We start from the raw sequence: 17,708 nt of genomic DNA, 5'->3' as shown, positions 1-17,708 counted from the left end.
GAGGCAGGTTCTCACCTGGCCTCAGAATTCCCCTTCACCTGCTGGTGTGGAAGCAAGCCTCCAGTTCCTGTGCACTCCAGATATGGGGCATCAAATATCTCACTCCCTACTAGGAACTGCATAATTGCTTGGTAAAGCTAAGAGCTAATTAATTTGTCAGGGTTTTCTCTTCGGTGTTGGCTGAGAGCAGCTGCGGTGTGTCAGGTGACACAATTCCATTTGGGGCACACATACACTGGGATGAGTCAACCTCTTGCCAGTCTCAGACTATATGAAGAACATAAATACAAATGTATACAAACAGCAAACTCAGAAAAGCCTCACCTTAATTTTTGCAGTTAAAAATGGAAGACATTTATTTTTGTTATGAAAACACTAGAGGCCCGATGCATGAAATTCGTGCAAGGGGCTCGGCCCTCGCAGCCCCTCGTTCTGCTGTTCGGTCTAATTAGCATGTTAGCTCTTTATTATATAGGATTATTTTAGGGATAAAATACTCCTGCTCAGTTTAATTTCTGCAGATGCCTATTGCTTATCTGATTGGCCTTATCAGTTATTTCATAAAGTCTGGTTTTTCAGTGCTAGAAAAATGAAATGAAATTTTGAATAACCTCACAAACATACCTGAACAATCTCATAATACATTTGGTAGACATGGATGCTCAGCAGATAAGAAGCAGGGTCTGCAAGCTTCCACTCTCTAGGGGACTGCCTGTGTCTTCTTTATTCCATGCCTCATTCACCCCACCCATGATGTATTTCATTCCCTCTCCCTGGCTCACGCACTTCTCTCCAGTTACCATCCCACAGTTACACAGTAACTAGCTACAGCACCTAGCATACACTGGTGATGTCCACTTTACCGATGACTTTGTTGCTGCCTCTTTCTCCCACAAGTGCAAGAAATACCCCCAATTAGTCCCTAACCTAGAGCTCTTCTTAAATAAAACCTTGGACTCTTGACTTTGAATACACATAATCCCTATTCTTAAAATTTGAGCCTTAGGCTGAAATCCTAAATAGATTAATGACTAAAAAAGACAAATAATTTACAAAAATATTTGCTCCTATGGAACTATCTATCCAAAAGAAAATTTTCAAAGCCTTTTAAGTATCAAATCTTCTCCAGGTGAAAAATGCTCAAAGAGGAGATGAGAAGACTTAAATACAAAGTCTGAATTTTCTGTCTCAATAATAAACCAAGTTAGGGTTAGGTTAAGGGTTAGAGTTAGGATTAAAATTACAACAACAAAAAATACTAAGCCCAAGTATGTCCCAGTGGGGTTGAAGAAATGGTTCTGACTTCAGACTTTTATCCTGGAGATTTGGAGACTGACAGAGACAATGTCTAAAAATAGGGTGAGTGGTGCTGTAGTGTTGTACAATATTTATCTGACCAGTGAGCTGACTTCCTTTGGAATTCCAGACCTCTACTATAGGCAGCTAGATTCAGCTCCATTCCAAATCCCCCACTCCCACCCCCGAGGGGATAGTGGGCCACTCAGAGGACTACAAATCCTGGCCACAATCGTGGGTCTAGGTTTTGACTCCTGACTGCATCAGAACCCTCCCATAACTTCTCTGATTTCTGATGGAGCAGCAGGGAAGACTGTTGCCATGGGGGTCACCATGCTGGAATGATGTGAGGATGGAACCGCTGGCGGCTTTGCCACTTCTAAATGGAGACAGTCCATTTCTCAGGAGGAAAGTACCTGCCCTGGGAAAGAAATGGGAGACAAGACAGAGAAAGTTCTGGAGAAAAAGATCTGAAAGAAAAGGGAGTGAGGAAGCAGGAGGAAGGCTGACAATGCTATTTGAGACTCTGAGTTCAGCGATGCTTGTTGCCAGATCTACATACCATCTTGTATTTTAGTGAGCCTATAAATCCTTTATTTTTACCTATGCTAGATTAGCCCTGAATTTCTTTCACTTGTAAAAGAGGAACCTTAATAAATATTCCTTACGCAATCCATACAAAATTAAAAGTCCCACCCAAACCAAGCAAGGCCCTGAGTAACTTACAGATAATGCTAGGGCAGTGGTCTGCAAACTGCGGCTCACGAGCCACATGCGGCTCTTTGGCCCCTTGAGTGTGGCTCTTCCACAAAATACCACAGCCTGGGCGAGTCTATTTTGAAGAAGTAGCGTTAGAAGAAGTTTAAGTTTAAAAAATTTGTCTCTCAAAAGGAATTCCAATCATTGTACTGTTGATATTTGGCTCTGTTGACTAATGAGTTTGCCGACCACTGTGCTAGGGAATTGGGCCTCACAACAGCTGTTGAGGGTTAACTTTGGTGCAGAAAGTCCTTTAAAGTACCATTCTTGACAGTATTAACAATACTACTTTCTTGGTCCCAAGTGGCTGACACTGGCCTTTCTCAGGTATCCTTTGCTTATGCAGCATTAGAATGCAGATGCTTCTGTTGTCCTCTCATGCTGGTGACCTGGACTTCCATTTAGGGTAACTGCCAGACCCAACTTTCTACAGGTATGAATTTATCTGCTATCACTGCGACCCTCCGAAGTATTGGAAGGCAAGAAACAAACCTTTAATGCTGATGAGCCTGCATCAGGAGCATCTACTACCAAGTGCAGGTCAGAGCAGCTCAGGTCTATTTCCTCTTATTTTCCTTTCTCTACTCACCTACTTCCAGAGCCTATTAATTCAGCCTGTTTCTTTGATGGTCTCTCTCTTTTTTTGATGCTGCTGTGATCTCGCAAGCTAATGTAACTAGTGCTTTCATCTTTCTTTAGTCTGTCTTTTCGGGTAATTTATTGCTGATGAAAAATCATACTATTCATTGTAAACACAACTTGGATGTAACATAATCCTTGCACCAAAGCTCACCTCATGGCTGCAACCGCTCATATTTGACATGAATAAAGCAGTTACTTAGCTATTTCATCTCCCCACCTGCTAATCAAATGTATTCTCTGTTTATAAGACTTCTGATATTTATCAGGGAAAGATAATATACTATTTCAAAACCCAGAAATTCTGCACTATTCTCAATATACTTAACTTACTCTAATCTTTATTGAGATTTCAAGTCTGGTTGCCCCCAACTGCCCTCCCATCCTGGCCTGGTAACCCCTAACTGCCTTCCCTTGCCAGTCTGGTCCCCCCCAACTGTCCTCCCCTGAAGGCCTGGTCACCCCCAACTGCCCTCCTCTGCCAGCCTGGTCACCCCCAACTGCCCTCCTCTGTCGGCCCGGTCACCCCTAACTGCCCTCCCTTGCTGGCTCGGTCACCCCTAACTGCCCTCCCCTGCTGGCCTGGTCGCCCCCAACTACTCTCCCCTCCAGGCCTGGTCTCCCCCCAACTGCCCTCCCCTGCAGGCCTGGTCCCCCCCCCCCCCAAACTGCCTTCCCCTGCAGGCCTGGTCCCTCCCAACTGCCCTCCCCTGCTGGCCTGATCACCCACAACTGCCCTCCCCTGCTGGCCATCTTGTAGTGGCCATCTTGTATCCACATGGGGGCAGCCTTTGGCCAAATGGGGTCCTCCATCTTGTGTGTTGGGGTGACGGTCAATTTGCATATTACCTCTTTATTATATAGGATTATATAGGATGAGCAGCACAAACATGTGTCTCTGGACTCTCATTGCAATACTTGAGCCTCAAGGCAACTAAAGAGCCTCAGAGTTTGTGAAAGCAAGACACCAGACAGGAATGCCAACAGAGTGGGGGGAGAGCCCCCCTGGCAGGAAGAAGCTTCCTCAGAGGCCACTGTGGAATGTCAGAGACGGCAAGGAGTGGTGAACAGAGCACCAGGGAGCATGTGCAGAGGTCAACATTGCAAGTTTCCTAAAGATAGCACAGAGCCTCGTGGTGTAAATGTCTTTGTTCTTTCAGGAATCTTGATGCAAATGAGGAAAAGTGTGGTGCACAGTGAATGAGAAGATGTAACAATATTTTGTATATTACAGTATACATCAATTTGAGGTGTGGGGGTTTGTATTTATTAAGATAGGCCATACCAATATACCAGTGGAGGGACATTTGAATACTGTGGACCCAGACTGTCAGAGGAACTTGTCTTATAGGCTGAGAAGCAGAGAGATTAACTTGGGTTTCTGCACAGAGAGGCTTAAGCTAAGTGCAGTGGGTCACCTTCAAAAAGCAATGTGAACCCTTCATGCTGCTGGCAGTTTTTGACATTAAAGTTACATTCATTTTAAGAGGAGATTATTATTACTAGAAAATCACTGGCAACCATTACTATTCAGAATTCCAACCATTTATTATCCATTATGTATCCATTACTATTCCACAGTACCACTGTTTGTCATATGTTATTAGCATAATAGCCCCATAATGGGCTTTGCTTCTTTGACACTGTTATAACTGCCATGATTCACAAAGTCAATATTCCAACAGAGAAAGCATTACATATATTGAAACAATGCATGATTTCAATTATTCCAATATTATAGCATTCTTAGCCAAGCATATAGCTACCATATTGCTTATTAAAGTTATATTAGTAATAGAGAAGCACCAATTAAACCAATTTTCCATGTGGTGTTATAAATAGCTATTATTTTTCCAAGAAATATGTAGAGGGCATCTAGTTAATACCAAAGATTAATGCTTACTTATTTTCATAAGTAATAAGTAATTAATAGTAAATAATAAATTATTAGCAGTAAATAACCTATCTGTACATTTTTTATGGACAGCTCACATTCATTCATTCATTCATTCATTCATTCAGCAATAATATTTGGCACCTACGAAATGCCAGGTACTGCCTATAGGTACTGGGATAACAAGAGTACTTAGGTAGCCCGGCTGGCATGGCTCAGTGGTTGAGCATCGACCTATGGGCCAGAAGGTCACAGTTCAATTGCTGGTGAGGGCACATGCCTGGGTTGTGGGCTCAGTCCCCAGAAGGGGGCATGAAGGGAACAGTGGATCAATAATTCTCTCTCATCATTGATGTTTCTATCTCTCTCTTCCTCTCTCTTCCTCTCTGAAGTGAATAGAAATACATTAAAAAAAAAAAAAAAAAAAGCAGGGCAGAGGACAAGCAGACCACCTTTCCCTAGCTGTAAACAAGCATTCCTTGTTCATGTTTGGGAACAAATTGGGTGGGGCTTCTGTTAAAAAGCAGATTCTGACTCAGCAGGTCTGGGGAGAGGCCTGAGAGTCTCCGTTTCTCCCAGGTGACAATGAACCTGCATTCTGCTGCTCTAGAAACCCCGCACCTGTACTAAAACCCTGAATTGCCACGCCCAGTCTACCCTGAAGCCAGGATGTGCAATTTTGCCTGAATAATTTCAGATGTCCCTGTTTCAAGTTTGTGCCTGGACCGCCTCCCAGATCATCAACTGGACAATCACTCTGACCAGTCTGCATCTCTGGACCCCATTTTCAGTTCAACCTGATTTCCCCCACATTTGGTCCTATGACCTTGAAACACTAATCCATCCTCTGAGTGTATAGAATCTACACAACCCTTCTTTTTCCATCAGCAGGCCTGTTCAGGTTGAGGGAAGACAATCCCTATAAATATGGCCAGCTGCTCTTGTTTCCAAGGCCCAGTGCTAGTTCTGTCATGGAAGCAAGGACGCATACACTCCACATGGAGTCCTGGGGTAGGAGGGGCAGGAAATACGCCTCTAAAAAGTAGTAGCAGGACAAAACAGTAGATCCAGCTTAAGCTGTGGACCCTAATTTGCTGTTCCCTGATTCCCACAGCTAAGCCCTGATATTTCCTACAGCCATGCGACTTCCCAAGAGTCCTTTGCATACAGGTTCAAATACAGATCTTGTAGAGACCACTGCCCAAGGGGCTTCCAATGTAAACCAAAGCTATATACTGTATGTATGTATGTGTGTGTGTTTATACACACACACACACACACACATACACATATACACATACATGATGCATATCCACATAATAAAACATTAGATTTGAAGTCTCCTTTGTCTCTACATAATAGTAAATAAAGGCATTTGGTGTTTGGAAATGCAAATAAAACAAAGCATGTTATATACTTTTTCAACAAAAGAAAAACTGTTCTTCCTAAAATGCCATCTGCCCCTCAGCTTCCTTACTCACAAAGCTTACTGTACTTTCAATGAGCATTTATAGCACCTGATGTTTGTGCCATACATTATATGTTGAACTGTAATTTTACCTATCTTCCCAACCAGATTTGAGAGTTTCAAGTCTTAATCTCATCCTAGAACTGACAGTTGTTGGAATGACTTCTTCTCATTCAGTAAACAGAAGCTGTTTGTTACATAGTAGGTCTCACCACTTCCACCTCTTTTTAATAAGTATCTCAGCTTTATCTAATACTACTGCAATAGGCAGAATAATGGTTCCCAAAGATGCCCACATCTTAACCCCTGACACCTGTGAAAATGTTACCTTATATGACTGGAGGGGTTTCACAGGTGTGATTAAGTCAATGATCTTGAGACAGGGGAGATTATCCTGGGTTACCTGGTGGGTCCACGGTTATTAACAATGGTCCTTATAGTGAGAGGGAGGCATGTCAGAGAGAGGTGTGAAGATGCCACACTGCTGGCTTTGAGTTTGGAGAAAGGGGCCATGCCTCAAGGAATAGAGGCAACCTCTAGAAGCAGGAAAAGGCTAGGAAACCAATTCTCCCCCAGAGCTTCTAAAAAGGAACACAGCCCTCCTGACACCTTTATTTTAGACCAGTTGACACTTCTGGGCTAAAGAACTGTAACATAACAAATTTATGTTATTTTAAGCCACTAATTGTGTGATGATTTGTTACAGTAGCAAAAGGGAAATAATATAACTACATTTTAGCAATAAATTAATATGATGTAAGGACCTACTCATTCCTTTCTCATTGAAGAATCTCCTCTTCCTGAGTCTACAACCTTTTCCTATATCAAAAGAAATGGCATAGACTTCGGTACAGTTTATTCCGGGGTGTTTTCATTCGCTTATTTATTTTTGATAGCTATTTTTCCAGTGGTAAAAATAGAGTGCCTATAAAGCAGAATGTGAGAAAAAGAGATGATGTTCCACATAATTAGCTAAGTATCAGTATTAGTAAGGGCATTTGGAATGTCAAAACTGCAGCTGGTCAGAAACAGTACACGTCTGTGCAGGAAAACAGCAGAGAATGTACATGTCTCTCCAAAGCTAAGAAAAATCCAACAGACCCTCTTGTTGGCTCTGAAATAAGACAGGGAGTCCATACTGCACTATCTGACTGAAGGTGTTGGAAACCAGAGGCTTCCTTATCACAGCAAGCAAGGGTCAGACTTTCTGAGTAAACATAAAGCTTCGAATGAAGTGACAAGAGTAAAGGGATCAGATCCACACTCAAAAGTCCTTTAACCCTTGAAACAAAAATGTAATTTAGTGCTTGTATACACGTCTGTGCATTTTGCAGCAGAGCAATCTGTAGCACTGCTCAGACACTGAAAGAAATACGTAACCCTAAAATAAGGGTTACGAATAACTAGTGCTACAACAGCGTCATCTTTTATTGAAGAAGTTTCTACACAGGCAGTGTTCTGCATGGAAACTGTGAAATGTTCTATTTCTATTCTAGCTAGTGCATGACTAAACCAATGCCTCCAGCCAAATAATCAAGTCAGGATCTCATGAGATCAGGCTGGGAGAGGAGGGCTGGGTGAGGATTACCTAAGGAGTGCCAGCAGTGGCTGCAGATGGGGATATCTGACTCATCGCCAAGGCAGTCAGTCGTTCACTGCTGTGCTGTTGGGCCTGTGTTTCTGTCCTGGATCTACTGACTTTAATAAAAATGGAAAAGGTACGTCTCCACTTACATTTCTTGGAGAACACAACCCAAAGCCAGAGAAGCCTACTCTGAAAGATTATACGTACATCATTTCAGGGCTTGAGTGAATTCACACAGAAAATCAAACGGATTGTGATAAATACTAGGAAAACTGTATTTTTAAAAACATTCTAGAAGCTGTTGATTACATAGTAAGTCTCATTTCTTTGAATATCTAACACAAAACTAAAATTAAATATAAATATAGCTTAGTTAAAAAAATCAAATATTAGAAACAATAAAGCAAGGATACAAAACTACATCTGCTAAAGGTAACAACACGTTCATCTTGCAGCCTAATCAGTGTAGTGTATCTATAAAAACACGAGTTGGCCTATTATAGCCCACAGGCCACACAGGAGCCTACCAACTAGTAGGACCATCACAAAGGCTATTGCGTGCTGATAAGAAAGAGTGGCAAGTAAGATGATATAGTCCAGATTCTGCCCCATTTTTGACAGATAATTAAACTAAGACTCACAGGGTCAAGTGACTTCCTCAAAGTATGGCAACCTGACACAAGTTAGTGAAAGCATAGCATTTGTGACTTGTATTTGGACTTACTTTTTTTTTCAAACAAAAACTTTATATTTCTTAGTCTGAGTTAAAATTCCAAGGAGTTTCTAGTCATATAACTTATTATGAGAATTTTTCTTGGTCATGATTTTCTTATTTCATTTAGAAATGCCACAAATACACTCAGTTAATGCATTAAATATAAAAAGACTTGCTAAAGAGACTCAATTTATTAATGATTCAGTAGAACTTCCTAAAGCATCTATTTGAAATTCATTTATAATTCATTTCACAGCTTAGCTGCAGTTCCCACAGGGAAAATATTTATCAAATATTACTATTTTAAGTCCTCCCTTTATATTTATGTGTAGAAGAATACATTTTTTTCCAAGTAAAAGATAAACTTCCTAAAAGCATTCATCCATCTATTGTAACTTAATGTGCATTTTCTGATAAAATGACAGTAATGGGCTTTCAGATATAACAGAGCACACTATGCGGCCAAACAAAAGAGTAAGTATTAAATGTACTAGCTGGCTGTAAATTAAACAACATGCACACTGAGTCATTATAAATATTTATTAGCGAGTAACCATGGCAATTAATAAACACTGTAATCAACACAAGGGAAAATGGCATTTTAAAAACCTGCCACGGTAAGAAAAATTTCACATGTCACTTACCAATGAAACATACATGACCAAATTAATATTTTCAATGTGAACATCAGAATATCTGTCCTGACTAGTACCAGTGGACTTACAAGAGCAAGAGTATAGAATATCTTGTACCAAGCTACCTCTGTTCCACACCCCAACACTGTAATTCATAGTCTCTAATTCCAATGGCTTATCACAGGTATAGGACAATTGCTAAAATGAGAGATCACTGGCTTTGGAGTTAAAAATACCTCTGTTTGAATGCAACTCTTCTACTACTCATTGTGAAATGTTGGTAAAACTATGTAAATTACCCAGGCCACCTGTAAAGAAGAAATAACCCTCCCTATATGAGTTGTTGTATAGCTAGGCTTATTGTGGTGATTATTTAAATAATTATATTGTACACCTAAAACTAATATAATGTTAAAAATCAATTGCATCTCAAAAAAATTAAAAAACAAATTTTGTTAAGAAAAGTTGCAATATATAGCATACTTAGTTAAATATCTGGAACAATATAAACATTCAGTAACTTGTTCTTCTTACTCTACTATTACTACTTCTGTGATTTGAGACTTATACCACCATATCCACTACTGGTACTACATCTCCCACGGCAACCTCTAAGTCACTGTCACTGCATCTCATTCCTCTTAGCCAAGATATTATTAGGGATCAAATGTTAACCATAATAATTCAGATTCTTTGGATCTAAACTCATAAGGCCTACTAGATTGGCTAAAATAAAAAAAGAAATAAAAACAGACAATAACAAATGTTCATGAGGATGTGGAGAAATTGGAACCTTCATATACTGCTGGTTAGAAATGTACAATGATGCAGTCACTTTGGAAAACATTGTGGTAGTTCCTTCAAATGTTAGTTACCATATAACCCACCAATTCCACTCTTAGATAAATATAAAAGAGAAATGAAAATATACGTCCACACAAAAACATATGTTCACCCAAATGTCTATCAATAGTAAAAAGATAAACAAAATGTGGTACATTCTTACAATGAAATACTACCCCAAAATAAAAAAGAATGAAGTACTGGTATGTTAAAACATGAATGGATCTTGAAAGCCTGCTAAATGAAAGACACCAGATACAAGAGGTTCCATATTATATGATTTTATTAATATGAAATGTTTAGAAGAGCAAATCCATAAAGACAGAAAATAGATTAGTGATTTCCAGGGACTAGGTGTTGGCGTACAATGAAGAGTGATTGCTAATGGGTATCAGCTTTCTTTTGCAGAGGAAGAAAATATTCTAAACTTAAATAGTTATAATGGTTGCACAATTTTGGGAATATATTCAAAACAAATGAATTTTACGATGTCTGAATTATATCTCAAAGAAGTTGTTATACTGAATAACCAACTGAAGACTAGTTGGAGAGAAGCCATATCAGCAAGCACTTACAGAGGTGGCCACATTGAGACTAGGAGATAAGGAGGCACAAGAGGGCTGGCTAGGCACTGGTAGGCATCAGTTCAAGTTCCAGAGGGATATATCAGCTGTGATAGGTTCCCCTTGAAAAGTGTGAGGTCTGAACCCCAAGCAGGGCTCTCTAGCCCAGAGCATCAGAACTGGGAATGGCACCCACATAACATCTGGCTGTGAAAAGCACTGGGGTTTCTGTCCACCAGGGAGAGATGGCTAGAAATGCAGGTATCCTCTTAAAAGGCCAACACACAAAATTTCATTCATGGCCACTCACCCTTGGCTCCAATGGAGGAAGGGAAGAACACACTAGAGCTGAATGAGGTTGGTGGCTCTTGGGAGAGAGCTGAAGGGTCAGCCACCGGGATCCCTGTTTCTGAGTCATTCCCCCATACCGCAGAAGCCATTTTTCTCAGGTAGAGCATTCCCCTCCATGGAGTATCAGCCTGGAGGGAAGCAATAGCACCACCCATTGGAATCCCCCTTGCCCCATCCTTTAGTAAGCCCTGCTGAGGAGTACAGACCAAGCCTTTTTAAGTAACTGAGCCTAACAAACAGCCTGCATGCAGAGGAGGATCTCTGGGTGCATTGAGACTTTTTTGCTGAGCTGCCCCTGGGCCTGATGCTAGTAAAAGCTGGCCTTGATGCACAACTTGGTCCTTGCCACAAGCACCCAGGCCCAGCAGATGGAGCCCCAAGCTGTGGACCGCTAATAGCTCCAAACAGGTTAACTCAGGGCCAGTGATAGATAGTGTCTGACATTGGCCTTCACTAGAGTCCCTCCAAAAAGGCCCAGATCCAAAACACCCAGTGGCCAGCTTCAGACAACAATGGAGCAGGATCCATTGAGCAGGATAAGCTTCACAAGCAGCATATCCACAGGGAATTCTCGGCAGGCACCAAACCCTGTTTTGGCAAATTCCACTTCATGTGATCAGCACCTGCACAGTAGGTTGCACTCTGTGTTGGGAGTTGAACCTCACAGTCAGCTAGCCTGAGGGTTTATTCAATGCACAAATAGGCCAATAACAATCAAGACTCAATTACAACTAGAGGGCTCACATAACATGTATAAAGGTCATTTTTAGAGCACTCAACTCAGGTGAGCAGAGAGACTACACCATTTGGTCCCACAGGTTACCTACTACATAAGGCCACCTATCAAGACTGGGACTCCTAGAAGATCATAATTCAAATGGCAAAAGTTAAAGACAAATCAAGAATCATAAAAGCCACAAGAGAAAGGCAGGCAGTAACCTACAAGGGACCTTCCATAAGACTGTCAGCTGATTTCTCAATAGAAACATTTCAGGCCAGAAGAGATTGGCATAAAATACTCAAAGTGATGAAAAGCAAGGGCCTACCACCAAGGCTACGTTACCCAATAGGGTTATCATTAAAATTGAAGAAACAAAAAAAGAGCTTCCCAGACAAGAAAAAGCTAAAGGAGTTTGTTACCACCAAACCAGTATTATAAGAAATGTTAAAGGGCTTACTTGAAGAACAAGAAGAATGAGAAGAAGAAGACAACAACAACAGAGGAACATAGTTAAAAACTAAAATGGCAATAAATACATACCTATCTGTAATAACTTCAAAAGTAAATGGCTAAATGCTCCAATCAAAATAAATAAGGTAACTGACTAGATAAGAACACAAGACCCATGTATACACTGTCTTCAAGAGACCCACCTCAGAATGAAAGATACACACAGACTAAGTAAAGGGATGGAAAAAGATATTTTATGTAAGTGGAAAGAAAAAAAAAGTTGGGGTAGCAATACGTATATATGACAAAACAGACTTCAAAACAAAGGCTATAGTAAGAGACAACGAAGGACACTACACAATAATAAAGGGATCAATCCAACAAGAGGCTATAACACTTGTAAACATTTATGCACCCAACATAGGAGCACCTAAATGTGTAAAGCAAATATCAGTGGACATAAAAGGAGAGATTTATAGTAATACATTTATGGTAGGGGATTTTAACACCCCATTGACATCAATGGATAGATCTTCCAGACAACAAATAAACAAGGAGACAGCAGCCTTAAATAACATACTGGATCAAATGGATTTTTGATATCTTCACATCATTTCACCCCAAAGCAGCAGAATATACATTATTTTTAAGTGGCATGGGACGTTTTCTAGAATAGACCATATGTTAGGACACAAAACAAGTGTCAATAAATTTTATAAGGTTAAAATCATTTCAAGCAACTCCTCTGGCCATAATGCTATGAAATCAATCACAAGAAGGAAACAGAAAAACACACAAAGATATGGAGGTTAAATAACATGTTACTAAACAATGAATGGGTTAACAATGAGACAAAGGACGAAATCAAAAGTTTCTTGAAAACAAATGAAAATGAGAACACAACAACCTAAAATCTTAGCTTCCAAAACTAAACCAGGAAGAATCAGAGAATTTGGATAGACAGATTACAACTAAAAAACTGAGGCAGTAATGAAAAAACTTAAAAAATAAAAGCCCCAAACTAGATGGCTTTACAGGAGAATTTTATTAAACATTCAAAGAAGAACTAACGCCCATCCTTCTATTCCTAACTATTCCAAATAAGCTGTTATAAAAACAGAATTAATCAAGCATATAAGGGCAACTACATATTTGGAGAACGACAGAAAGGAATTAAGGCAGTCTTTACTGGAACCGCTAAACTCTGCCAGGAAGTGCCAATACCACACACAAGCCTCCAGGCAGGATCAGCAATGCAGTTCAGCACAAAAGACAAAGTATGCACAGTTATGAATGAACTCTACTCCCCATCCTACATACCTGCTGTCTCACTCTGAAGTGGGATATTTACAATAAAAATTAGAACATAAGAGTACAAGGGTAGAAGGAATAGGAAGACTATAAGCTCTAGAATTGAAAACCTCTGTTTGAAAGCCAGGATTTAAAAGTTGTTCTCCCATACATTAGCTTGTGACCTTGAACCAATTACTTAACTTCTCTGGGCTTCACTTTCCTCATCTACAAAATGGGTATAATAATAGTACCTATGTCCCACAATATTGCTGGACAGACTGACTCTACTCTCAACAAACACCGCCATGCTGCGCAATCACATATGCTCAGATTAGCATTCCCCAAGAAAATTCCAAACTCTATGCCTTGTTCACAAAGGACTGTGTTTTTTCTCCTTTGTCATCTACTGATGACATGTAGCTACATGAGACTCTTGCAGGAACACATAAAATAAAGGCATCCAGGGAGAGTAGCATAGGGCATTTGCCCTAACTAATAATAGCAGTTATTAAAAAAACCTGTTATGAAATAGAACTAATCAAACACATAAGGGCAACTACATATTTGGGGAATCGCAGAAAGGCATTACGTTAGTCTTCACTGGATCTGCTATGCTAGGTACACTGAAGTACCTCTAAAGAGTCAGGCACAGTTTCAGGTATTTTACATGCATCACTTCACTGAATTTTATCAACAAGCTTACAAGGTAGGCATTATTAACCCCATCACTTTATAGATAAGGAATATTCAAATAAGTTGAGTAACCACCGAGTTAATATCACAGTTAAATAAGAGTGAGACCTGGAGTTCAAAACCAGATCAGTTTATCCTGTGGCACTTGCCAGTACACTATGTTGAATGAGATTTCCAATGGAAGAGTAATTAAGAAAGAAATTAGATATGAGGGAAGGGTACTTTTTTTACTAACATGATCAATTCACACAATCAAATAGCAGGATACCAAAATACATTCAATGCCATTTACTCCTTTCACTTATTCATTAATTCACAAGCATATTAAGCATCTATTATATGCCAGTGATAAAAATAGTATTTGAAAGGGATTTAAAAACTTTAAAAGAGAAAATTATGAAATATGACCAACATACTAATAAAGGAATAGAGGAATGTACCGGCAAAGAGGAGACAAGATACGCATTAGTTGCTTTCCCAATAGCCCCATCCGCTACCTGTACCCTCCTTAAATAAGATTTCAGAGAAGAAAAACCTGATGCTCATTTTCATTGCCTTTTTCTTTGTGGGAAAACTGATGTTTGGAAGTTTAAGCCATTCTGCTAAATGTTCTCTGCAATCTGTGCTATTCAGAAAATTGCTGTCCCACAAACAATCATTTCTCCTCTTCCTTGTGGGGCAGGACAACCATTTACCTAACTGCAGGACTGACTGGGGAAGGGTGGAGCATGGAGAGTTCAAGGCAGGGTCTCCTAGAGATGAGCTGTGAGAGGCCAGAAGCTGCTTGTATTCTACAAGCTCTAAGGCATTTATGTCCATTCAAGGTTGATATATTCTGAAAGACCAAATGGTATGTGGAAGCAATTCATTTCACATTTTATGAAACTTAAAAAAGAAAGAAAACTCAGAAAGTCTAAACATCAAATCCAAATAGGAATGCATTAGAATCCCTCTCAAAGTCAGTCATGTCTGATCTATGGGTTTACCATATCACAGGATACCTCAGCTGGAAATCTCTCTACCCAAAGCCATTTGACTAAAAATGAAGTCAGTCCAAGTTTTATTCTTCTACTGTGCTAAGAAATCAGAGCCTCTGTAGCCTGCATGCCAGGACACATGAGGGGAAATGCCAGTGTAATAATGTAATAATCTAAAATGTGTACCTTTAGTCTTTGGTCATCAACAGCTATAATTGTAGCAACTCGAATTAACCTGGGGTTTCGTTTATCCACAACTTCAAGTTTCATATTTGGCAGAAAACCGTGAGGCGACCGCTGTAACATAACAAGTGCAATAAGTCATGCAAATTTCAACTATTCAGTTATGCTATTAAATTTTTCCTTAAATATTATTGTTCTAGTTTTATATTCAGTTCTTTTAGTACAGATGGAATTTAGTTTTAAGAGAACATAGGACTTTATGCATATTATTTTATCTAGTTTCATAAAAACTTGTGAGAATAGGAATAATTTTTGGTCATTTTCAAGACAGCTAAAAAGACAAATAATTCATTAATGATCACACCAAGATTCTAAAAGGATCTTATTACAGTTTATCTATTGGTTTACTTTTTTTTCTTCTGAAATTAACCTTGTAAATTGAGAAATTGTTGACTGTTCTCACTGCCCACTTTTTGAGTGTATGACCCAGAAGGCAAAATTATTTAATAAATAATTAGAAAGGATAACTATAATCTTTTATAAATCTAAATTTTGAAATAATATTTAGATAAAAGCTTCATAATTTCAAACTGGCAAACTATTATAAAATCATGCCACAATATAATTTAAAGATATAGCGTATACTTTTTTTTTACCTTATCTGTAACATAAGCATGTTAAACTGTATTAATTTAAGTTTCTCCCAAGACTTAAAATGCCAGGAACCAGGAGTCTATAATGATGAGCATTCAAGCAATAATAAAGAAAATGGAGTCAGAAAAATATACCAGGACATACACTGAATATGAGGAAATTTAACAAAATCAAAGTCAAAAGACAACTCTGACAGTGCTTATAGGTTGGCAAAAAGTTTCACTTGAAAGTTACTACACATAAAAGTGTCCGATTGACTTTATTGAAAATGAAAGTGCACTGAACTTCCTAAGCCTAGAAATGGCAATAGGAAATAAAATCCTCATAATTTGTGAATAATAAACTGTTAAACCTTTCGCAAGATCTGGTTTGTTTCTCTCCAGTTTTTGTGGAAGCATATTTTCTTTTTACAATGCATTATTAAATCTAGTAAACAGAGGATATTGACTATGATTAAGTCTCTGATCCCTGAAAATCATTCTGTTTTCCCCAAGGTCACTGGCCTGACAACCCAGGGATTGTTTGTACTGCAGATGTTAAAGCTTGAGGTGAATCTTCCTATATAATAAAGAGGTAATATACAAATTGACCCTCACACCCTCACACAAGATAGCCGCCCCCATGTGGTCCAAGATGGCCACCACAAGATGTCTGGCAGGGGAGGGCAGTTGTGGGCAATCAGGCCAGCAGAGGAGGGCAGTTGTGGGTGATGGGGCCTACAGGGGAGGGAGGGCGGTAGGGGGGAGCCAGGCCAGCAGGGGAGGGCAGTTGGGGGCGACCAGGCCAGCAGGGGAGGGCAGTTGGGGGCAACCAGGCCAGCAGGGCAGAGCAGTTGGGAGTGACCAGGCCTGCAGGGGAGGGAGGGCAGTGGGGGGGGGACCAGATCAGCAGGGGAGGGCAGTTGGGGGTGACCAGGCCTTCAGGGGAGGGCAGTTGGGGGCAATCAGGCTGGCAGGGGAGCAGTTAGGTGTCAATCAGGCTGGCAGGGGAGTGGTTAGGGGGTGATCAGGCTGGCAGAGGAGTGGTTAGGGGGTGATCAGGCTGGCAGGCAGGCAGGTGAGTGGTTGGGAGCCAGCAGTCCCGGATTGTGAGAGGAATGTCCGACTGCTGGTCATTCACCGGCAGTCAGACATCCCCCGAGGGGTCCCAGATTGGAGAGGGTGCAGGCTGGGCTGAGGAACACCAACCCCCTCCCCCCCTAGTGCACAAATTTCATGCACCAGGCCTCTAGTCTAGAATAACCCAAGTTGCCTTCTTAGCTATTTTTTTTCATAATTTTATTTTCTTGTAATTTTCCTTTTGGAAACTAAAATGAATTTTTGACAGAATACAAAAGAGAGGAAGCAACTGGTATTTTTGCTAAGCATATTTTTAGAATTCTTAAAATCCTCTCTAACAGTTCAGAATTTCTAGCCTTCTTAATTTAATCATACCTCTTTCACCCAAATGTAGCCTATTTTAATAAATTTTAAAAAAAATAAAACAACCCTAGACAGTTTGGCTCAGTAGATAGAGCGTCAGCCTGCGAGCTGAAGGGTCCCGGGTTCAATTCCAGTCAAGGGTACATGCTCGGGTTGCAGGCTCGATTCCCATGTTTCTATCTCACTCTCCCGCTCCCTTCCTCTCTGAAATTAATATGTATATATTATATATTATATATATTATATATATATATATATATATATATATATATATATATATATATATAAAAGAAACAGCATTTTGTTTTAAACCCCTTTTGATCCCTAGAAAACTTTCAGTAAATGGAATCATATGCAGAAACTCACTATATAAAATTCGGATTAAAGACGAGTTGGGGAGCCTGGAGCACACCATTAGGATTGAAAGGGAACAACGTTTGAAAACTACTGGTGTAGAACATAAATATTTCTAACTATACTATCAAAGCACTATCTTTTACGCAGTAATTTATACTTTGGTCAATCCTGAAATAAATTCAAATTTGACCTTTAAAAAATTGGTATTCAA

General features: G+C 39.9%; 1 protein-coding gene across 1 annotated transcript in view; it reads right to left on the bottom strand.

The window, feature by feature from the left end:
• Positions 1-17,708, bottom strand: part of L3MBTL4 (L3MBTL histone methyl-lysine binding protein 4) — a gene marked incomplete at its 5' end in the record, with an annotated part of 276,294 nt that overhangs the window by 185,833 nt on the left and 72,753 nt on the right. Inside the window, one exon of the mRNA XM_080684810.1 lies at positions 15,069-15,179. Coding sequence (XP_080540936.1) covers positions 15,069-15,179 — 111 coding nt within the window. The remainder of the gene's footprint in view (positions 1-15,068; positions 15,180-17,708) is intronic.

Source organism: Plecotus auritus, assembly GCF_963455305.1.
Source record: "Plecotus auritus genome assembly, chromosome: 8".
Classification (NCBI taxonomy): domain Eukaryota; kingdom Metazoa; phylum Chordata; class Mammalia; order Chiroptera; family Vespertilionidae; genus Plecotus; species Plecotus auritus.
The sequence above is the reverse complement of the archived record's forward strand: the minus strand, read 5'-3'. Positions and strand labels throughout refer to the sequence as shown.